Here is a 21,020-nt window from a genome sequence, read left to right as displayed (position 1 = left end):
CACAAACATGCCTTTGAGAGGCCAAGACAGTGGGTTATGCAGGATTAGGGGCACGTACCAACCTCTTCAAAATCCCGCAATTTAAGTTGCTGTCGCACCGTTGACTAATACCGCTCGTGAATTCGATCTATACCAACCATCGCGCGGCTAGAAATCTTAGATTGCACGATACCTTGATTGACGAAAAAAATAGCCGACATGGCGACACTTGTAGGACAATGCAGTATTCAAATACACAATGTCTTCCTGATCCACACCGAGAAATAAAATGCCCTCTGGAAGTGACATTCACAAATACAAACTCAAATTAAAAACAACGCCATACCTATTCATTTTCTTGATGGGATATTAGCTTTCTAGCATCGCCGTAAAATGTAGATGTGTAACGCAACGTTACGTTACGCCGAATATTTTGGACGTCGATCAATAGTTAGATTTCAAAATCAGCGCGACAATTACATTTCATTAATATCAATGATTACAAAGTCTAAGCTATTTGCGTTGAGTTGCACTGTCACAGGTGAGGCTTGGCCCGTCTGTCTTATCTCTCCTTTCGCGCTTTATTTTCGACCAAAAAATATGAAAATACGGTGATTTTGGGAATAAAAATGTTCAAAATCTAGTCATTGATAAATATCGATAGAAGATTACCAATAACCATTGGATGGTTCACACTCTTGCCTTCCCCAACCCCACTGCCGCATCACGAGGTGGGAATATACTGCTGTGGTGACCATTTTTGGCTTCACCTATCCATATTTGCAGAAAAATATGCCGTTCACTACGAATCCCATATACTAGTGCTACCAATACGTCACGGACGTTCCACTGTGACGTAGCAGTTGATTAACATGTATGGCTCTTTAAGAGTTACTATTGAAAATATTGGGCCAAAATGGCTCTTCGGCCGAAAAAGGTTCCCGACCACTGTTGTAGAGGGAGCCCAAGTCTTGGTGTTTTGACTCGAGTCCAAGTCCTTATGTTCACTGCTCAGTTTTCAGCCCAATCCTGTTCAATTCAATTTTTTCAATTCTGCTCGAGTGATACGGAATGATTCGCATTCATAATATGGTAATTTTACGCAGTTTGAACAATTTCTGGCCCTACTTTCCTATAGTTTCAGGACTGCGATAGACAAAATGCCAATAATAATGTGGAACTCTACTGTTCTTCGAAGTTACAATGAAATGTCTGTCTTGACCGTCCTAGTCTCGAGTAGAGGTCGACCGATATTGATTTTTGTAAGCCGACACCGGTACTGATACTGATTATCGACACACACACAAGGCAGATAACCGATATCATGTGACGATATTAATATGGAAGTAGCAGAGAACCATTTCGCAAAGAATATTATATATTAGGCAAGATGGCACTTATACATGCCACAGAAAGCTGAACAGCAAACGAGAAAACTGAAATGAAATTAGACAACTAGAATGATCTAGTTGTCCAAGCCTGCCCTAGAAAGCGTGGTTCATTCATTGTGTGCTGTGAGACAGAGAGACAGTATTTATTGAGGAAAATTACATTCAAAAATATAATACAGATTGCAGCGATACGATAGGGATCATCTAGTCAGCTGCATCGATAAAGTACAAAATCGTCTTATAGAGTCTCGCGTCAATAACACATTAAAAACAGATCGAACAGCACTTGGTCAGTCGGAACAACAACTGAGTTTGGGCGCCCTTCGAGCTTGCACCCTCCAGCAATTGGGGGGTTTGGGGTGCGGCAGTTACGGTCCTGCATATGCCGCTAGACAAGAAATATGGAGATATAGCCTTGTAAGGCTTTTTAAGTCTTGCACCATAAAGTCCAGAATAGTGAACATGTAATGTAATTGTGGCGTTATGCCTCCGTACAGGGCCTATGCACATACCATATTGCTTTGTTGAGAAGCAGGAAGAACGTCTTTGCGCGTTGCAGCAAGCAATTGTTTGTTGGAGAACACATTGGTTTTTACGTTGTCGTGACAGCGATTTACCGCAGAACTCAATTGCTTTTTAAAAGCGAAAAGAGATGGAGCCCAGCCACAGTAAATGTATATAAAAAATTCTCCTCAGGGCGCGCGTTCTTTTTTGCGATTTGCTGACACTGAAATTGTTGAGATTATAACTAATAAACTAATAATACAATAAGGATTTGAATTAAGGCAATAGAAAAATTTGAAATTGCAGTTTGAGTTACTTCATAATTTCCAAAATTGAATCTGACTACATAACTGCCATGAAGACTTTCAATTTTTTCAACAAACTCATGGGATATTAAAGGGGCACTGCGCTCTATGATGTGATGATGTGGTCTCAAATTGAAGGTAAAAACGAACAAAAAGTTTTGGCCGCAGCCATTTCCTTCAGAACGCCACCGTAACGGAGCTGCAATTTATTGAAATTTCTACAAGGCCAGCTGCCGCGGCTGCTTAACCCGTTACATGGCACGATGTCTTCATCGTCGCACTTGCTCGACGCGATAAGGCAGTCACGCAGAGAACGAAACTTAGACACATTTCCTTCATTACATCGGCTGACAACTATCTAAAATTCGTTCTCTGCGTGACTGCCTAATCGCGTCGAGCAAGTGCGACGAAGATATCGTGCCATGTAACGGGTTAAGCAGCCGCGGCAGCTGGTCTTGTAGAAATTTCAATAAATTGCAGCTCCATTACGGTGGCGTTCCGAAGGAAATATCCGCGGCTAAAAATTTTTGTTCGTTTTTACCTTCAATTTGAGACCACATCATTTTTAGAGCGCAGTGCCCCTTTGACAAAGGATTACTTGAATATTTCAAACATGGACGGGATGGAAACCTTCATTAAAACGGGCGAGTATTTTCTCTGACAAACTGTAATAGTATATTGAAAACAGATCAATTTTTCTGGTAAAGTACTACCACCTCCATTGGAGTTCGTAAGTTGTTAAGACCCGCCTGAATATCAAGTTACCAATGACCCTAGCAGGCCTGGCTACCAGTCTGGACACTTATCACTGAAGTCTATCTTACTCTATTATTTCAATTCCCTTTTCAATTTCTGCTGTTTGAATAGTCATTAAATCGAATATTATTTGAAAAGAAGTTTTAATTACATTTTAATCAAGGCTCTACATTTTGTAACTGGTGCTTCTATGGAAAGTTATAACAATGATATTAGCAATTACACAATAATAATGATATCACACTTTTGTCTACATATCCAAATCCAATATATTCAATTTTCATTTAATCTTGGCTAGTTGACATCAGCAACCAAATCTATTGGTCAACCCAAGTTCACGAAAATATTGATTGAAAATGTACCCAAGTTTGTTCAGAAAATGTGCTATTCTGTTGCACATTGTACATGGTTTACAGCCAATTCAAACAAATGTGACACTTGTTTGAAGGTAATTTCAGGCGGTAATTTATCGAACCAGGCATCTTCTTCCTCATCCTTGCTGACGAAAAGGAGATCCAAATAAGGAAAAATTTCCTCAACCAAACTGAAAGAGAAATTGCAAAAATACTCAAACCAAGAAATATCAAGAAGCAAGATGGAATTTTGGGAAAATCAAAGGGTCTGTGTACGTACATTGTACATTTATAATCAGACACTAAACATAAACGGTGACATTCTTCTCGGCAAGTCTCTCATAAATGGCACTTCAGATACAGTATCAGTCGCTAGATTTCGGCTCGAGCTATTATAATGATGCCGTACTCAGCAAAATATCTTGGCGTCACCATTGATTCCAAATTGTCTTGGAAGCAGCATATTGAATGCACAATATCAAAACTAGCTCGGTGTGTGGGAATAATGACCCGTCTCCAATCTTTGGTTTCCAGATCAGTACTACGAACCATCTACTTCTCTCTTTTCCACTCGCACCTGCAATATGGAATCGTAGTGTGGGGAAATGCATGTACAACATTTTTGTGCAGAATTCGAACCCTGCAAAACCGTGCGATACGGCTGATCTCATCTGTACCTTTACGTACCAATTTATCGCCTTACTACCGTAAGCATCGAATTTTGCGAGTTGATGAACTGTATCGCTTCGAAGTATCAAAAGTTGTTCACAAATATTTTTCCAATAGTCTCCCTCCTGTGTTTGATGACTTTTTCATACCTGCTAAACATGTCCATTCCCATTACACGAGATCTTCGTCTAAAGGAAACGTCTACTTACCCCAACCCAATAGCAACCTAACTAAGAGATCTATCGACTACTCGGGACCTATCATCTGGAATGCATTACCATCACATATCCGTGAATTGCCTTATAATAGATTCAAAAAAGCCCTACTTGATCGCCTCTTGTCGTTACACTAACACTGTTGCCCTACCTCGCCCAGACATTGCTTCATTGATCATTTGCTACCATTGTTTAATTTTTTTTTTATATTTTCCTTTCCTAACTAAACATTTTTTCACAGCCAGACTGTTCTGAGTCAAGTGTACCTGTTTGATGCTGGTGTGATCAGACTAGATGACCTTCACGGTCTTATCGATCATTCCTATCTAATACCGAATACTGTGCACGCATATTTTCTGTACCACCATCACTGCCGTTTGTTATGTATTTTGGTTCGATGAAAATAAAGACTCTCTCTCTCTCTCTCTCTCTCGTACGACCATGAGAGCGTGAGGAAATAGTAATGGAGCACCCTAGCAAGCCTGGCTGAAATTTCACTATATAAGCAGGTCATTACTGACCATTCAGTGACCCCCCCCTGTCAGAATAGTTTTCAAGTCAATATTGATGAGTCTTGCAATCACAATGAATATCCTCTAATGAAATGTTCGGCCATGCCACCATTTTCTTGTCAAAAAATTTGCTACTATTGGCAAACCTCCAATCTTCATTGAAATCGGGAACTTTGATGAGCATTTCATTCAATCGTTGTTGAAATAACACAACGTCCATGTGCCTGAATGCTTTAGTTATTCGTTCTAGAGTCGGTCTATCTGTGATTCGCTCTTCATTCACTGAAAATGGAACTGCGGTTGATGCAAACAAGGTTTTGGCACAATTTAAATGCGTTACTTTGACACAGCAGTTCCTTATATGGCCGAAGGCCTTGTTGAATGAAACCCACTGCTCTTCGCCAAGTGAAGTATTGATATAGTGCCAGGGTGTGACGAATTTTAGCAAAGCGTGGTATCACGGCTGTTCTGTTATTTTCAAGGAGGAGAACGTTCTCAAGATACTCAAGCATTTGCCGATCGGAATCACTTTCAACCTGAAAATTTGAAATTTCCAGTTTTTTGGTCCTCAATTTAATCCTAAAACGTACTGAGGAAATATAGCTTTATAAAATGGTCCTACCTTTGCAAGGAAGCTAATGGCGTATGTTAAAGTTCTGACACCCTCGCAAATCTCAGCAGACGTGTAATTATTGACACGCTCTTTGAGAGCTTGAATGAGTCTGCGAGAGAGTGGTTCTTGCTGAAATTGAGAAGACATGTTTGATAAAAAGGTTACAGATATTTGATATGTGATTGGTATATTAACCTTCTTTGTCTTTTCGATAACTTTATTCCATTCCCTGCCGATTCCTATGTCTTGAGGATACTTGATTCGTGACAGACTCTAGAAATTACATCAGCAAAGTGAGTGTGTGACCAAATTTGCAAATAGAATGGATAAAACAGATATATCTCAATATATACCTCTGGTAAAATCTTCTTTTTGTTGCGTAGAAACTTTTCTCTTGCCTAGACAAAAACACCCGTTTAAAAACGTTGTAACTCTAAACATAAGGCAAGGCTGACTTGTTTCTCAAGAGCATCGAGATTGTAAGAAATGTGACGATGTTTCCCATTCGTGACGAGGAATGTATGACGATATATCATTGAGACAAGATCCTGGTTTTTGTCAATCTCTATGTAGTTGTTCCATGAAAGTAAATCAGATTCCAATTCCGTGTCACTGTGATTAAATTTATGTTGAAATCCTGCTGAAAACATACACTCTACACAGCAATCACCTTCCTTTGAAGTTGGCAATTTCAAAGCATCGTTGCAGGAAATCATTGTGTTTTGCTGTAAGAAGCTTAGCCAACAGTTTGGCACATTTACCCCGTCCTCTCGTACTTGGTAAAAAGTAAGATAATGGTGTTGTAGTCATATTCAGTTCTTCCTTGAACCATATTTTCATTTGTCTGTCTGTTTCACCACATTCTATCAGTTGATCACGCATCTAGAAGATACATGACATCTCTAAGTCATCACCTAATTTTCATCTGAATGTAGGCTATTATTTCAAGTATCACAGATATGGTGTTTGGTAAAAATCTTGTAATGTAATTTATCACGTAAATTGAGAATTCATTGAAATAATATTCATTCCTCGAAGACTTTCAGATTAAAGCCATCACAAAGTATCGTCACCATGAATGCACTACATTAAACAGCTACACAATGATTCAAGGATGGCGATAGTATTATGCCACAATGGGAATTATAACAACTTAGCAACAAAAGATGCACAATTGCACAAGGATTCGAGAAATTTAGAATGGAGTAGTCCTGCCGACATAGTTATCACTAGTGATTTATATTGCAATTCAATAGCAATGAAATTGGCTCACGGAATTCCATGCTTGTATGTATTTAGTTGCAGGAACCCGGGATGAGAGGAATTCAGACAAAAATTCCCCAATTTCAATCGCATCCGCCTCTTTCAAGTCAATCTTGTTTTGATACCTGAAACGTAGGTGTACATTTATACGAAATCTTTCCAAAAATTGGTGTATTGACTTTACCGTTCAACCATCTTTCTTTGTAATTGAAGTACTCCATGCAGATAATTCAAATCTTCGATATGTGGTGTCTCCAGAAGAGCTTGGAGTACGCTTCCTGAGATTACAAAACATAAATACGTTCCGGCAGATATGATAACACCAATTTGAACCCAGATTGAACCCACAACCTACCAATCAGGAAGCCGGACACTCTACCATTACGTTATCTTATCAGTCCTAAAGTCACAAAAAATATTACAATCCATTACCTTTCTGTAGAGAGTGGCTATCTCGTATGCATTGAATAAGGTGTTGCACACTTGGATGTAGAGTTACGTCCCATAAGCTCCACCGAGGATGAGTATCACTTTCATTGTCAACTTCATTGACAAGACTGAAAGAAAGTTTTAAACTTCGAAATCGAAAATTACCATCCGGATTGATAGTGAATGATAGGAAAACAAGTCCGTTTCTACGCAAATTATAATATAGGGATGCGTTCTTAGATAATTACCGGAATAACTTGATTGACGTCATATCTTCAGCTTTGCTGAGATTCTCTTGCGCATTTTGAATTACTTGGTCCAGGTTTTGAAACACCGGCAAGAGATAGGTATCACGAAATTGGTGTTCGAATTCTGTCCGAGATTTCATAGAATCCCAACTGTTCACTTTGGCTGTGGGTTGCTGTTTCGAAAGACAGTATTAGTTAGATGCGCATGGTATGTCATAAAGATGTCGATACTGACCAGAACTTGAAGCAGTTGAAACACTATTCTCAGGAGAATTAATATCCCCTCATCTTTATTCCTCCCGATGGAATTCGAAAAATCTGTCATATTATTTTCGATTTGTGTGATCAAATATTGGGCAGAATCCACATTGTTGCCCAAAATGCTGTAAAATAATTCAAAGATACGTTGATTACACTATACAGGTTATTAAAATTTAATATCAGCTCACTGAATAGCAGAAGCCGGGTTTTTATGAAATCCCACGAGCATAGCGGCATGAACGAAGAGTTGTAAAACCGATGCTGTCTGAGGTGATAGACGATCCTGGGGTTGTTGCAAGTTTTTCTGGTCAGTTATCAGCATATATCCGGCTTGTGAAGTCTCATTAATTCCTTTGACTCGCTGGTTTCCCACTTCCAGTTTGTAGGAAATGCCTCCGATGACTGCACCGCAGTCCGGACACTTTGATTTTTCTCGAGGTTCAGTGCAATTGTTGATGGTATAGAAATGACCGTTTGGACACTGGTACATAGCATCCCTGCCATTTTCGAGTCGAAGTGATTCAGGCATTGAAAAATAGAATGATGCGGGCATTGCAGGCCAAAACTTGTCTCGTAGTTGCTGGGGATCCGTCATCAAAAGCTTGAAATTAGACAAGAGATCTCTGTCAATTTGAAGTGTGCTATGAATCAAAAGAAGGAGAAGTTTCATGTTGATCGCGTCCTGTTCGGATCCTTTCATTGCATTATTAATCAGCGGCCAAATATCTGATACCATCCACATCATGGAATCAAATATATTTTTCATAGTCTGAGATTTTTTAGCAAAATGTTCTGTATATACATCTTTGCAATAATTGTTTTCAGCAATTGAAGTTGCGACTGCCAGCATTTGCAATAAAGAATCTGTTGAAAGATCGTCAGCAAATTCAGCAAACCATAATTCAGCAGCTTCTGTCTGATCCGCAAAGGCAGCTTTTTGCATTTGAGAACGTAATTCAGAGTAGGTGTCACCGAGTGAGGAAAACAAGTCCAAGGTTTTCAGCTGCCGTTCTTCACGTAACCTTTTAGGAGTCAACCCCTGAAATAGGAAAATATTTATCAATGACTGTCGACATTTAAATACGATAAAATTATCTTACCTGCATACCCGTGCTCTTGGCTAATGTTTCAGAAAACCAGCCCATTCCATATAGGCGACATCCGGTTTTTACAATGAATTCCATTATCAACTGACTCTTCGATGTCATGATTGCACTCCTCACATTGTACAATAAAGAATCAATTACAGCTTTCTCATTCTCATCCCTGTTATCAGCGTCATAATCAGTGAGTGCTTGCACAAAAGTAATAATTGAACAACGGGCTGCGGCCAACATTTTCAAATATTCTACTGACATGTTTGGAGCATCTTCACCAAAGGTCTTCAGAAATGTTACCACATGTTTTTGTGCAGATTGGAGACATTCTGCGGTCGATTCAAACCTTTCGAGCTTATGAATCCTTTCAAAATGGAGCAGAGTCGCGATATAAACTTCAGTATCAACCTGGTCATCCAATATTTCGTCGATGATCTCCTTCGTTTCAACCTCATCATGATTCCACAAAATTGAAAGCATACTACTACGCGTTGATTGATTGAGGTTCAAGCCCGACGCCTCCAGCTCGCTTTTTTTCCCATCATTTTTCCCAATCATTAGTAGTTCTTCAAAAATCAGTCTTATGGGACTGCCGGTGTCTGATGGCTTTGATCCACGGTTAGCATCTCGGAAAACGAACTGCGATAAATATTCCAGGAACAAGCTTGTGCAACTCTGCTGAAATTTCAAAACCTCCGATTTTTGATTGGGGGTAAGATCTGTTGGTGTCAGATTGAAGTCGTCCGGCAGTGTCATTGAGCATGAGAAGCATTTTTTGGATTCTTGTTGGGTCATAAGGTGCTTTTCCAAGCATTCAACACAGAAATAATGCCTGCACGCAAGAACTATGGGTCGATTGCAGTCTCTCCTGCAAATCCTACACATTTTGTTTCCCCACGATATCACAAGCCGCAGTCGAATTTCTTCAACATATTTCCGAAGAACATTGCAGACGATGCGCAAGAATTGTTGGCCGTCGATATTTGACCTACTTGCTGCTTTGAAGAGTAATTTCGCCTGAGATGAAATTACTCCAATGTAGCTTTTAAATTTTTCCTGATCGGACGGATCTGGAAGCAGCTGTAGTAGAAGCAAGTCAAGAATTGTAATTGGATCCCACTTCTTTTGAATAGCTGCTCTGTCCAGTTCATCATTTATAAGATCAATGGCTTTGTCCAATATTGGATGCATGTTTTCTGTATATTTCATCCACTCTATGCAAGACTCGGAGTCTTTAATTTCAAGCGCCAACCTACTACCCTCTTCAAGCAAATGAACCACGGCTTCGCGATATATCTTGTGAGTGTCACCACAGGTTGCGGATTGCAACCACTTTTCAAGTTTTTCAGTGGTCTGTTGATGCAGATGCAATGCAGCATTAACAATCATGATTTCCCTTTGATATTCCTTTGTAGCGATATACATCAACATAAATGTATCTTCCTGCATATCCTTCTGCTGCTTGATGTCTTTTGACATTTCTTGCGCCATTTTCACAACAACATTAGCCAGAAATTTTGTAGTTTCCGGGTAGGTTGCTAGACCAGCCAAGAGCAGTTCGGCGGCAAACGCGGCGGTATAATCATACAATACAGAAGCCTTCATGAGTGGTTTGCTCAGGCCTGCGTGAGTAAGTCTAAATACAGTGCAGCAGATCTTCCTTCGGGTTTCTATCTCTTTGGCTGTTTCTGATGTACCATTCCAAACAGTGTCAAATGCTTCCAGGATAAGAAAGCCGAAAGGTATTCTGATCCCATCTCCTGTGATATTAAGCCATTTCTTCGGAGGTATGGTGAATTCATTGGATCCTTTAACATGTTTCCACCTTACCTTGCATTCAGAGAACAGATCGAGCCACAAGTCATGAGCAGGTTTGTTCAAGTGGTCGCCTTCAGCTATAAGATCAAGGTTATCCTCCCTGTCAATGACACTGAGTATGTACGCCATGAGAAGCGACACATGTCTTCGTAAACATAACCACAAAGTTTTCGAAAATGTACCGCCTTCTTGCAACCTTTGCAGGGAACATGCCTCTTGTTGAACCCAATTATCCAATATTACAGTATTGTCTCTCTCTCGTTCCCTAAAAATGTGGATCATCTTTTTGATTAATATTTCCATGAATTTTTTTCCTTTCCGTTCATCCAGAGTCAACTTGGATAACAGTTGAATCCGATCAATATCACGCTGTCCGTCTTTTTCTGTGTTTTTGACTTTGGTCATTGCTTCACAGATGCAGTCTTTTATCAGAGTTGGAAGGTCAATGACATGATCTTGCTCTGCATCCTTTCCGCATGAGCTCAGACTGTTTTCAAGAATATCTGCTATTGAGCTCTTGTGCAGTTCCTCCGACTTCTTCACGCTGCGGCTTGTGGTCCTCAACTCGTCAACGTAGATGATTTCACAATCATTGTTATGCTGCAATGTGAGCGTCATTTGCTCTGATGCATCATTGGATGTTTTCAATCCACGTTCGGTCGAAAGCAACATCGCAATAACAGTCTTTCTGTTGAATTCAGTATGACAAAGCATGTTCTTAAGGACATATCTAGCACACGCTATGAGTTGAACATGTTTGTGTGATTGAGGACATTGGATAAGCAAAACTCCAGCGGCTGATGCATTTCCACTCCTTTTCTTGTTGAATTTGACAAAGTCTTGTAATTTTTTGGAATATTCCTGCTCTGTTTGGAATTGCTGCAACGACAGCAACATAACTGTGTTCTCCCCAGTACCTATCTGCTTCTCCAACTCACGACGATCTGAATCCGAAAGGATATTGGAAAACGTTGTAATTTCCAAAAGTGTGGGAGAGTTTTTGTCAGCAGCTTTCAATTTTTCTTTCAGCAAGTCTGACAGGTATCCGTGGCTTTGTCGGTTAATATATTCGTTCAATAGTAGAATGCCTTCCCCACCCAATCCTGACTTCGGCAATCGAAAGACAGCATCTATAGTTGCGGATTGGAGAAGCCTGTGCTTTACATTACCATCTTCCTTCTCATTTTCCGAAGTTTTAGATTGAGAAATAATCACAGAGCTGACAGAGTCGTTATTATGTCCAAGAAATGCATTGGAAACTTTGAAAGGTGAGTCTGGAATGTATGAAAACTGCTGTGTCCAATCGTTGATATCATGTGATAGCGTTCTTTGGTGATTACTCAACAAACTTTCAGATGTCAAGTGATGTTTTTCAAGACGGTTGATCAACGGAATCGGATATTCATTGTACACTTTGTCCTTCAATTCAATGACGATCAGCCGGAAACCGGCAGCAACTTTGCATTTTATCCTGTGACCTCCAAGTGCAACATCAACAAATCTCTCGCCACCAAACGTTACATAGTGTTGATTAAGGGCATCATAAAGAGATTCATTGATATCTGTCAAGTTTAGAAGAACAACGGTTCTTCCCTGTTCCATGCAAACCTTCACTCGATTGATATTTCTGCATATTTCCGTGTAGGTGTGATCGTTGGGAAAGCTCGAGCCAAAGATTACTTGAACATTTTTGTCCAAGTTGGGAATGAAATTTTGGAGCAGGCTGAAAGATGAATATTGGTTGGCAAGCAGGAGAAGAAATCTAGACTTGTCGTCATTCAGGTTTTCCTCAACCATTTCTTGAACAGGTATAGGCACGACTGGCCTGGGATATTTTAGTTGATTGTAGAAAAGCTCGATTGCTCTGCCATCAGCACCGCTGAAATTTCTCTGGATTGCTTTCGTTAATACATCAAAATCTACAGTGTCTCTGATGCTGATGGAGGTATGAATCATCTTCATCAAGCTGTAATAATCTCTCAGTCCAAAATACTCTCTCTTTTGCTCTTGGTACACTGTTATATATGCGTCTGTTAAAGATCGTATCCTGCCATTGTGGTGGTTATGACCATCTCCAAAAATGGCTTTTGCAGTGTCCAATAAATCTAGTCTAGATGGTTTGCCTCTAGTCACGAAAATTCCTCGATTCATCTTTGCTGGGTCAAGTGACCAATTTGAGATGCCAATGAATGCAACCTTTTTCTTTGGATCAAATTCGGTCAGTGTACCATTTTCTGTGCTTCCACATTCAAGGAGCGGATGCAAAACCTATGAAACAAAAAGTATGATGTCATTTCACATAAAAAATGACCGCATGTCTGAGAAATAATGAAGGTTATTACTTTGGAAGTAGCCATAGTTAAGTGATTAGAGTGCTGGTATCGCAATCTGCAGGACCATATTCAAATTGCATCGGCGGCAGTCTAAAACTGAGCCGACGACAAGCAAAATCTATCGAAAAGCCGGTCCCTGACCAAACAATATGGGTAGGGTTGCAGCAGGAAGAGCATCAGCTATAAAAACTATGCTCTACAAAACTATTATTCGGATCACAGAGGCACTATGGCAAACCCTACATGAGAAAATAAGTCGTATTGGAATGACCTTAGCAGCGACTTAGGTACCGGCTATTCGGTCACAAAATTGTGGCTCAGAGCCTTGGCTGGTTCACACCAACATCTTGCTTGTAAAAACGGTATCCAAGGCTTTCCTGAAAGGAGCTCGGCATCATGAGATGGTGTGGAAATGAAATTAAGGAAAATAAAGTATTTTCCGTGGGTATTGTATTTCATTTTTCGAGTGTGTACAAATTCCTACTTTCCAGCAAAATGTCATATTCGCACAAGCACCAGTGTCCACAATAAATAAATATTCAGCTGGCAGAGTTACAATGCATGAATGATAATATATTCACATTAGTAGCCTGTTACTGATGCATTTCCAACATTACTGGACCTCATGATTATTACAGAAAAAAGGGGAAAGAAGTTTGGTGTCATAGCCATACTCGAAATATAATAATATATGGCATTTCAATTGCGGTACATATAGATAACACACTAACACACTAGACACAGACTTAAATACCTTCAAAGGCATGTTAGGTGAATCTTCAGCCAAGCCAATTTCATCCAAAACAACTACAGCTGCATAAGTCTCAATATTCTGATTGGCTTGTAGTTGTGAGCATTGGTTGAAAATGGTTTCAATTCCAGCGGCGTCAGTGTGTGCACTACACTGATACGACACAATGTGAACCTAGACATAAGAGGTTTAGTTTTAGATGAAACTCATAAATATATTTAATCCTTTACAGTTACTATTAAAAACAGAGCTGAGACATTTAAATTTTTTAAAGAGCAATGACAAAAGACAGCAAACGGTATCTGAACAAAGTTGTAGCTCATATACTGTCAATAGTAATTTATAAAATTAAATTAAACACTAATCTATGAAACCAATAAATCATTTTGATTTAAGCTATAATTCAATCCTAGCGCCAAACGCTTATTACTCTAAAAAACAAAGCCATGTCTCCGCTTAATTCGGCCAAAGGTGAGCTAAACCAAAGTGTCCAAATTTGGGGGAGTCGACTGTGGTTTCCTATACTTCCTCCTAATGCAGTGGTTCTCAACCTTTTTCCAACCGCGTACCACTTCGAGGTTTTATGCAGTGCTCGCGTACCACCTACATAATTTACGCACGCCGTAGGCGGTCAAAAATGTTTTCACCATTTATGACGTCATACTCACGTATTTGAGCTATGTGAGGTGTAATAACTAGGGCGATTTTTTACCTAAAAATCGGAGGATTTTGATCTAAAAAAACTTGATTTTGACCAAATTTTGACTTCACGTACGCAAATTAGGTGTTTTCGCACATAATGTTAAAATTGTACTACTTATTTCATTTCTGGTTGGGACTGTCTGTCCTTACGAAAAAGCGTTTTTGACCAAAAAACTGACAAATTTTGACATAAAAACTGACAAATTTTGACATGAAAAAACTTTATTTTAACGATATCTGGCCCAGTAGTTACACCACGTATTACGGTAGAGTTAATTAAGATTTGTTTTAGTACAACGAAATATACTTTCTTACATTTTCGGGTAGAAAGTGTCTGTCCTTACTAAGTAGCTTGCCAAGAATGGAGAAATACCGTTTAACAGCAGTAGTTGTTGGCTGACAACACTGAAGCTGTGCGTACACTGCTGGTGACACAACATGTTGCTTCATACTGACAATGTTGTCATCCATCACAATTTTTCATCATGCGCTTCTTGATAAAATAACCATGCAATATCAACCAGTCTTCCTTCAGTTAGGATATTGCGGTACGTTGAGCATAACACCATATCAATTGTCAACCTATTCGTTTCGTTTGACAGTTTATGATCCACGATGATCAGACAATGGGCCGCCTACAACGGTAGGCCTACAAAGTGGGCTACAAGCTGTAAAATATCAAAATCTACGATACAAACGAAATGAAGGGATACAAAAAATTTTGACTTTGTAAACAATTTTGACAATTTTTTGAATTAACGCTCAATTTTGTAAAGAAAAATCGCCATAGTAATAACAAATTCTATTAAACTACGCATTATCAGGCCGGGTTGATGAGATGCATGGAATTGTTTTTTCACCACTAGTCAAAAAACTTCAGAAAATTCAAAATCAACCCAACTGAACTAATAACTTCCTTCGGTCGAAAAAAACAAACAGAATCTACTCGCGTACCACTAGTGGTACGCGTACCACAGGTTGGGAACCACTGTCCTAATGTTATACCCACTTACCTCCTTGAAATTTTCATACAGTTCCGAAAAAGATGACGTTCCCTGCATGTTGTCGCCAAGAATTGTTTTAGCGAGTGATTTTGAACTACCAGGTTTTCCGACAACAAACAATGGTATCCGAAGATCCGTGCAGACTGTCATAAGGAATAAGTTTTCTCGAAGTGCATCATTGCATGCAATGTCAGCATCCATTTTTAAATCCTGTGTGAAAACAGTTTGACAAGCAGTAATTTCATGATCGATCTGCGTAGGTGATAAAGCATATTTTTGGTCCAGGAGACGCAATTTACTTGATAGCATCCGACGAAAAGATTCACGATCATTAAGCGATGATTGGTAGCAGATACCGATTGTTTGTATTAAACACCGCAGTGAAATTGGTATATCAACAAGCTTTGCATGATCAGTATACCTGACTTTTCTTTCAAGGTGCCACTGCTCCACCTTCTCAAAGATATGATTTTTGTGATTGTGAAACCATTCAAATACTTTTAAAGATCTTTCAACATCACGCAAGCTCACATATCTACATTCCTCATCTTGCTTTCCTCTCAGATAGCACTGAGTGTGGAATAAGATGCTATTAACGAGATCACCATCTGATTTATTCAATTCCAATTTTTGTATGGTATGGTTTGTCATTTGCCTGATATATACTTCTTCAGCTGATTTTCCCAACTGCCCAAAGTCCCACACAAATGGCTGTAGACTGGGAGGCAGAGCAACAACTCTGTAAACTAAACGTCTCATCGGAACGCCGTCAAGATGCTCGCTTTCACTTGTTTTGATATTATATCCAAGGCCGGAATCCTCAAGTTTTTTAACAGCTTCATCTGATAACTTTTTGTAAGGGTTACATGCCGCCACGATTTGAAGGTTCGAATCTTTGAAATCCCTCCCGTCAATTGTCATGTCACAAACAACTTCTTTGATGGCATATATCGCTCTGGTGGTGTTTGCTTCATCAAAAAACAATATGGCATCAACATTTCGGTTTCGCCCTTGGGAACTTTCTGGTCTTTCATTGGTCTTGTTAACTGCTCTTTCAACATTCCTATGAATATCAGCTGAAGTGATTCCTCCATGAACTTTCAAAGTCACCATACCGGATGAAGCAGTCTGGCCTGGGCCTTGCTTTAATTTGCTCATAAATTCAATCATACGCGTTTTCCCACAACCTGTCTCTCCCATCACGATAACAGGCATCTGACAACGCAGTCGCATGTATAGAGCAAGAATTTTCAGAACATTGTCGGTGGTAAGTTCATAGGTTTCGTCTGGATCAAATGCTTTTCCTTTTCCTGTCTTACGATCAATGACTGGTGCAATATTCATAAATTGGCATAATACTGAAAGCTTCTCTGCTCTATCGTATGAATCAAAGTTTTTGCCAATTGGAACGCCTTGAAACTTCAATGCATGTAACAAACCTCTGGAAATGATATTTCTCTTCTCCACAGAGCCATCTGCCTTCAATAGATCTCCATTATTATCGATGTTGACATTGATAAAGGTCATCGAGGTGGTGTCTTCATTGAAAAACACGAACGGATGAACTTCATCTTCCCATTTTCTTCTGTTTGCGTAACTTTTGAGAGCATCCTTTGCATCTTTCTTACTTTCGTCGGATATTTTCAGTGATGGTGTGGTTAAATCTTGGGCCATTTTTATCATGAAGTGGATCGCAAAAGATTTCAATCCCTTGAATTCGATGCTGTCATCCGAACCTTCAGAATCTATTTTTTTGAAAAAAATAGATTCCTCGCAATTCTTCAATTGAATGTTTAGGAAGGTGGAGAAGTATTTAAGCTGTGCCCATGTAGGGTTCATCATACCGCAGTGTTCCAAAAGAATTTCCAAGCATTCGTTTTCTTTTCCCTGGGGGTGAGTATATGTGAACTGATCCAAGTTGCTGTTGGTAGAGTATTTATGTAAATACTGATATGGACGTTGAAAAATGTCTGAAGTAAATTCTTCGTGATCCATCAAGACACATTGCAAACTTGAATTATCATTTTCTTCATTTTTGTAGCATTCCAAAACTTCTTTTGGCGAAAGGCACTCTATCTGAGGCATCAGGTTTAACACGTTGTTCTGTTGCAGCTGAAATAGGTATGATATTAAGACCATGTAACCAATACACTTCCATCGCAACCTACCAATTCTGATTTGTTTATCTCAATGGCATAGAAGTGCTGGCTGTTGTGACGCCAGATCCTCCCTAGACTGTCTTCTATGCTTCTAAGTATCAACAAGTTGAACGCAAATTCTTCGAGGCCATGTTGGACCTAAATGAGTAAAGACGCGATCACACACCTAGCAGTGTGCTCGCCCATTGTGATGATGGGATGAAGCGAAATGCTTCGTTTTAAAAAATACAGAGGAAGAGTTGTATTTCTTTATTAGTTTCGAAGTGTAGTTCATTTAACAAAGACCTTGAGTCAAAATCCATATAATAAGTTCACTTATTGGTTGCAACAGTCTTGAAACAAAGCTGCATCTTTTCAAATCAATCCATCGTTTTCTGAAGTTATCCGTGCATAATGATGTAATAGAAGCTTCGATTGAACTGATGGCCTGTTAAAACATCTTAATCTAATGCACATTATTATCATGAATGCTTCAAGGAAAGTTTCACATGGTTTGGCCTCTGTGAACATTGTAATTCAAGTATAGATATCAATCTGCTTAATCATTTCTGGACATGAGAAGGCGGGGTCAGAATGAGGACCCCTCCAAGTCGTTTCGACTACATGCAATGTTCAAAACGGAGAAGTGAACATGCTCTGGAATTGCAAATCGCAGACAACTTAAAACTGACTCGAGGATTCAACATTAGTTTCAAGTTAATTCGTTTTTTTTCAATTCGCTTACGTCCTTCTTTATAATTTCATAACATAACTCTGGTAATTTAAAAAAGTGTGATCAACATCTACAATGATAAAAACATGCCAAAACCATACATTGTAAATTAGGGAGTAGGATATTCCATTAGCAAACTATATGGCAGAACTGGTACAATTTAGTGTCATATTTCCACTGTTTCACGTTATATGATTTCATGTGTAAAATGTTATTCATACAGCAGCCGTTGCATCAATATGGATAAGATGAGCATCTTCATTCCGCATCCGAGGATCTCCATACAGTCTCTTCAACATGTGATCAATGTCAATTTCTCGGTCCAACAATCGCAATATGGTCGTCTTTGTGGTTTTGTCCAACTTCTCAATCAGGCGGCGAATGTGCAGAGACTTACCTGAAGCATAATATAAAGACACACCAATTGTACTAACAAAATAATGTTCATACCGAAACCGGATCTCTTCGATATCACCAGTTTCACAGATGTATCTTGGTTTTCATTGACTGCATGCTTCTTGGCAGTCAATTTTCCACATACATATCTTGATAGATCCTTGACTTCAAACGGGATCTTCAATTCAACTCTGGACTAGATTAAGAAACAACACATATTGACTGAAAACAGTGTAGAGTTCATGAATTTATGTTGCTTTATTGCTTCAATACCATTCGTACTAGCGATCATAATACCACACGTTTCCCTCAATTCTCTATTACAAAGGTCTCAAACACGTGGCCCGTCAGAGCATTTAGTGCGGCCCGCGACGACATTTTAGATTTTTAATAATTTGAAAATATTTTAGTGTCACATATATCTTTTCCGGTTATAAAGTCAAAATCCCCTCTTAAATTGCTCCAAAAGCCTGAAACTATTCATCAAACTTCACTATCACATCAACCGCAAACGCCACCATGCAGTGGAAGATTCACTATTTCACCACATTTCCAATTCATGATGACAAAATCTGACCCTTAGACGATTCGTGACTGAAATTTGTGAGTTTGACTTGGACGCGACCTTTCTTAGAATTACTCAGACTCGGGCTAACTCGATGGAAAAATGAAATGACTCGATTGGACTCGGAATGCCGTGAATTTGGTAAAACCATGGACGCAACAAAGTAATCGCGTATCAGGGGAATAGTAATAGATCAGAAGGTCGCAGCTTGGTATTTCGCTAAGCAAGTAGTTACCGCAACCATTTGCAATCTGTCAGTTACATCTTTGGTCGCTAAACCATGTTATTAAGGCCACTTACAGGTAGCGAGTACTGTAGTGGTACGCTCCAACGATGTAACAACAATGGGCCGTTCGGCGTTCCGATATTTCAATCACTACGACACATTCAATAATATATTTATATTATATTTATATTTGTTTCTGCTCCTGTATTTGAAGATACTTGGCCATGAGATTAATAGCCTACTTATCAGAAGTATACCCGAATCCTGGATTGGAATTACAATGCTCAACCTAAAAATGTTTTGATATCAGATCAGTCTCTATTATCAATCTGTTAAATTCAAAATATTCATAGTAGCTGCAAAATTATAACCCAATAGCTTTTATGATGGCATCATACATTTGTCCGCCCATATGGTGTCTATATGTTATGTTTAATTTATATCAAGTACAAAGTCAATTCTATTCAACTAGTTATAAATGTGATGATTCTTTTCTTGCCATGCCTAAATTTATACAAGAGTAAATCACATTTTGACGATGTGTGTTTACTGATAGTCTGCTGCATCGGCTCAGTTTCATTAGGAAAATTCATTCCCGTCAAATAAGGCATACTTGGAAAGACATAGAATACCTCTATAAATGCTGCGGCCCGCAGCGTCGTCAAAACTGGAAAACTGGCCCGCGAGCACATTTGAGTTTGAGACCTCTGCTCTATTACCACTTACCAAAATATGGATTGACTTCCGCAGATGATCTCAATGAAATTCACTGGTAGACTAGTAAAATATTGAGATGGCTATTTATATGCAACACATGTTTGGAATATTCCTTTGAAGAAAGTCTAGACAAAATACTTCATAACACATTTTTGGGTGTCACATGACAGTCAATGTATGTTAAAATTCACATAGATATCGTTTAAAAACAGAATACACTTTGAGCAAGAGTACCACTTACACGTTCAAAGCATGTAACAAGATAATGTTGTGGATTTGCACTGCTCGATAGAAGAATCATTTGGTAATTAGCATCAATGCAATCTTTGGTGCTCAGAACTGCAACCAATTTCTCAATGTATTCCGACACTGTGAATGTCAACTGATCAGCGCAGGTCATAACATACAATCTTTGTCCTGAAAAGATCAATCAATGCTTCAGAACTTATCCAACTTGGACCAAATATCATCTACCTTCGATAGGATTTTTGCACATTGCTCGCCTTAAAAATCTCCCAACTTCATCTGTTGTTGTTTGCTGATTACACACAAGTACCTCAGATCTTGTAGGCAATGGTTCTTTCTCGTTTTTGTTATAAAGGGCCACAGTTGCCAGCAACATGTCTTGTGGTGGAATCAAGATTAAATTTGGCTTTCCTTTTTGCAACAAGCCATCAAAATCCCTTTTCACTTTTGATTCCTTGACAGAAAGCCTCTCCCGTAAAATCCTCAGGAAATTTCCCAAATGATCAATGCTCAGGAAATCTTGCAATGTGAGTCTCTACAATTGTAAAAGCAAAGATAACAAAATGAAATTGTTAAACTCATTTTCTAACGGACCTTTGTTTTGTCATTGTAAGATTTGCAAATTGCCTCAACAATACTTCCAATGTCCAACTCTTTGTTAGCGCGACTTGATTGGATCTGTAGTATCAATTCAGCAAGCGTTGAATGCGCTCTATTGTGAAGCAATGATATTGGTCCTTGCGAGGAATTTAAATCATCTCCAAAGCCTGTCAAATAAATATCAGACTTTAGTGAC

The 21,020-nt window shown here is 39.1% G+C and overlaps 2 protein-coding genes across 11 annotated transcripts in view; one reads left to right on the top strand and one right to left on the bottom strand.

Moving 5' to 3' along the window:
• Positions 1-21,020, top strand: part of LOC145444355 (uncharacterized) — a 141,358-nt gene that overhangs the window by 29,001 nt on the left and 91,337 nt on the right. The window lies entirely within an intron of this gene.
• The window catches only part of LOC145444330 (E3 ubiquitin-protein ligase rnf213-alpha-like), a 70,083-nt gene continuing 52,124 nt past the window's right edge, over positions 3,062-21,020 (bottom strand). For all 9 annotated transcript variants that reach the window (XM_080322284.1, XM_080322287.1, XM_080322289.1 and 6 more), the window contains 23 exons: positions 20,819-20,991; positions 20,453-20,759; positions 20,220-20,395; positions 18,525-18,666; positions 18,296-18,471; positions 17,372-17,500; positions 15,213-17,315; positions 13,501-13,671; positions 8,599-12,681; positions 7,687-8,537; positions 7,473-7,620; positions 7,238-7,410; positions 6,993-7,117; positions 6,745-6,838; positions 6,571-6,685; positions 5,968-6,179; positions 5,753-5,909; positions 5,651-5,695; positions 5,493-5,570; positions 5,307-5,426; positions 5,025-5,220; positions 4,831-4,966; positions 3,062-3,479 (listed from right to left, as the gene is read on the bottom strand). In XM_080322284.1, the coding sequence (XP_080178410.1) occupies positions 3,320-3,479; positions 4,831-4,966; positions 5,025-5,220; positions 5,307-5,426; positions 5,493-5,570; positions 5,651-5,695; positions 5,753-5,909; positions 5,968-6,179; positions 6,571-6,685; positions 6,745-6,838; positions 6,993-7,117; positions 7,238-7,410; positions 7,473-7,620; positions 7,687-8,537; positions 8,599-12,681; positions 13,501-13,671; positions 15,213-17,315; positions 17,372-17,500; positions 18,296-18,471; positions 18,525-18,666; positions 20,220-20,395; positions 20,453-20,759; positions 20,819-20,991 (10,070 nt within the window). In that variant the 3' untranslated portion in view covers positions 3,062-3,319. The remainder of the gene's footprint in view (positions 3,480-4,830; positions 4,967-5,024; positions 5,221-5,306; positions 5,427-5,492; positions 5,571-5,650; positions 5,696-5,752; positions 5,910-5,967; positions 6,180-6,570; positions 6,686-6,744; positions 6,839-6,992; positions 7,118-7,237; positions 7,411-7,472; positions 7,621-7,686; positions 8,538-8,598; positions 12,682-13,500; positions 13,672-15,212; positions 17,316-17,371; positions 17,501-18,295; positions 18,472-18,524; positions 18,667-20,219; positions 20,396-20,452; positions 20,760-20,818; positions 20,992-21,020) is intronic.

The sequence above is a fragment of the Botryllus schlosseri genome, chromosome 8 (assembly GCF_051294905.1).
Source record: "Botryllus schlosseri isolate E-star chromosome 8, Bs_hap1, whole genome shotgun sequence".
Taxonomy (NCBI): Eukaryota; Metazoa; Chordata; class Ascidiacea; order Stolidobranchia; family Styelidae; genus Botryllus; species Botryllus schlosseri.
The sequence above is the reverse complement of the archived record's forward strand: the minus strand, read 5'-3'. Positions and strand labels throughout refer to the sequence as shown.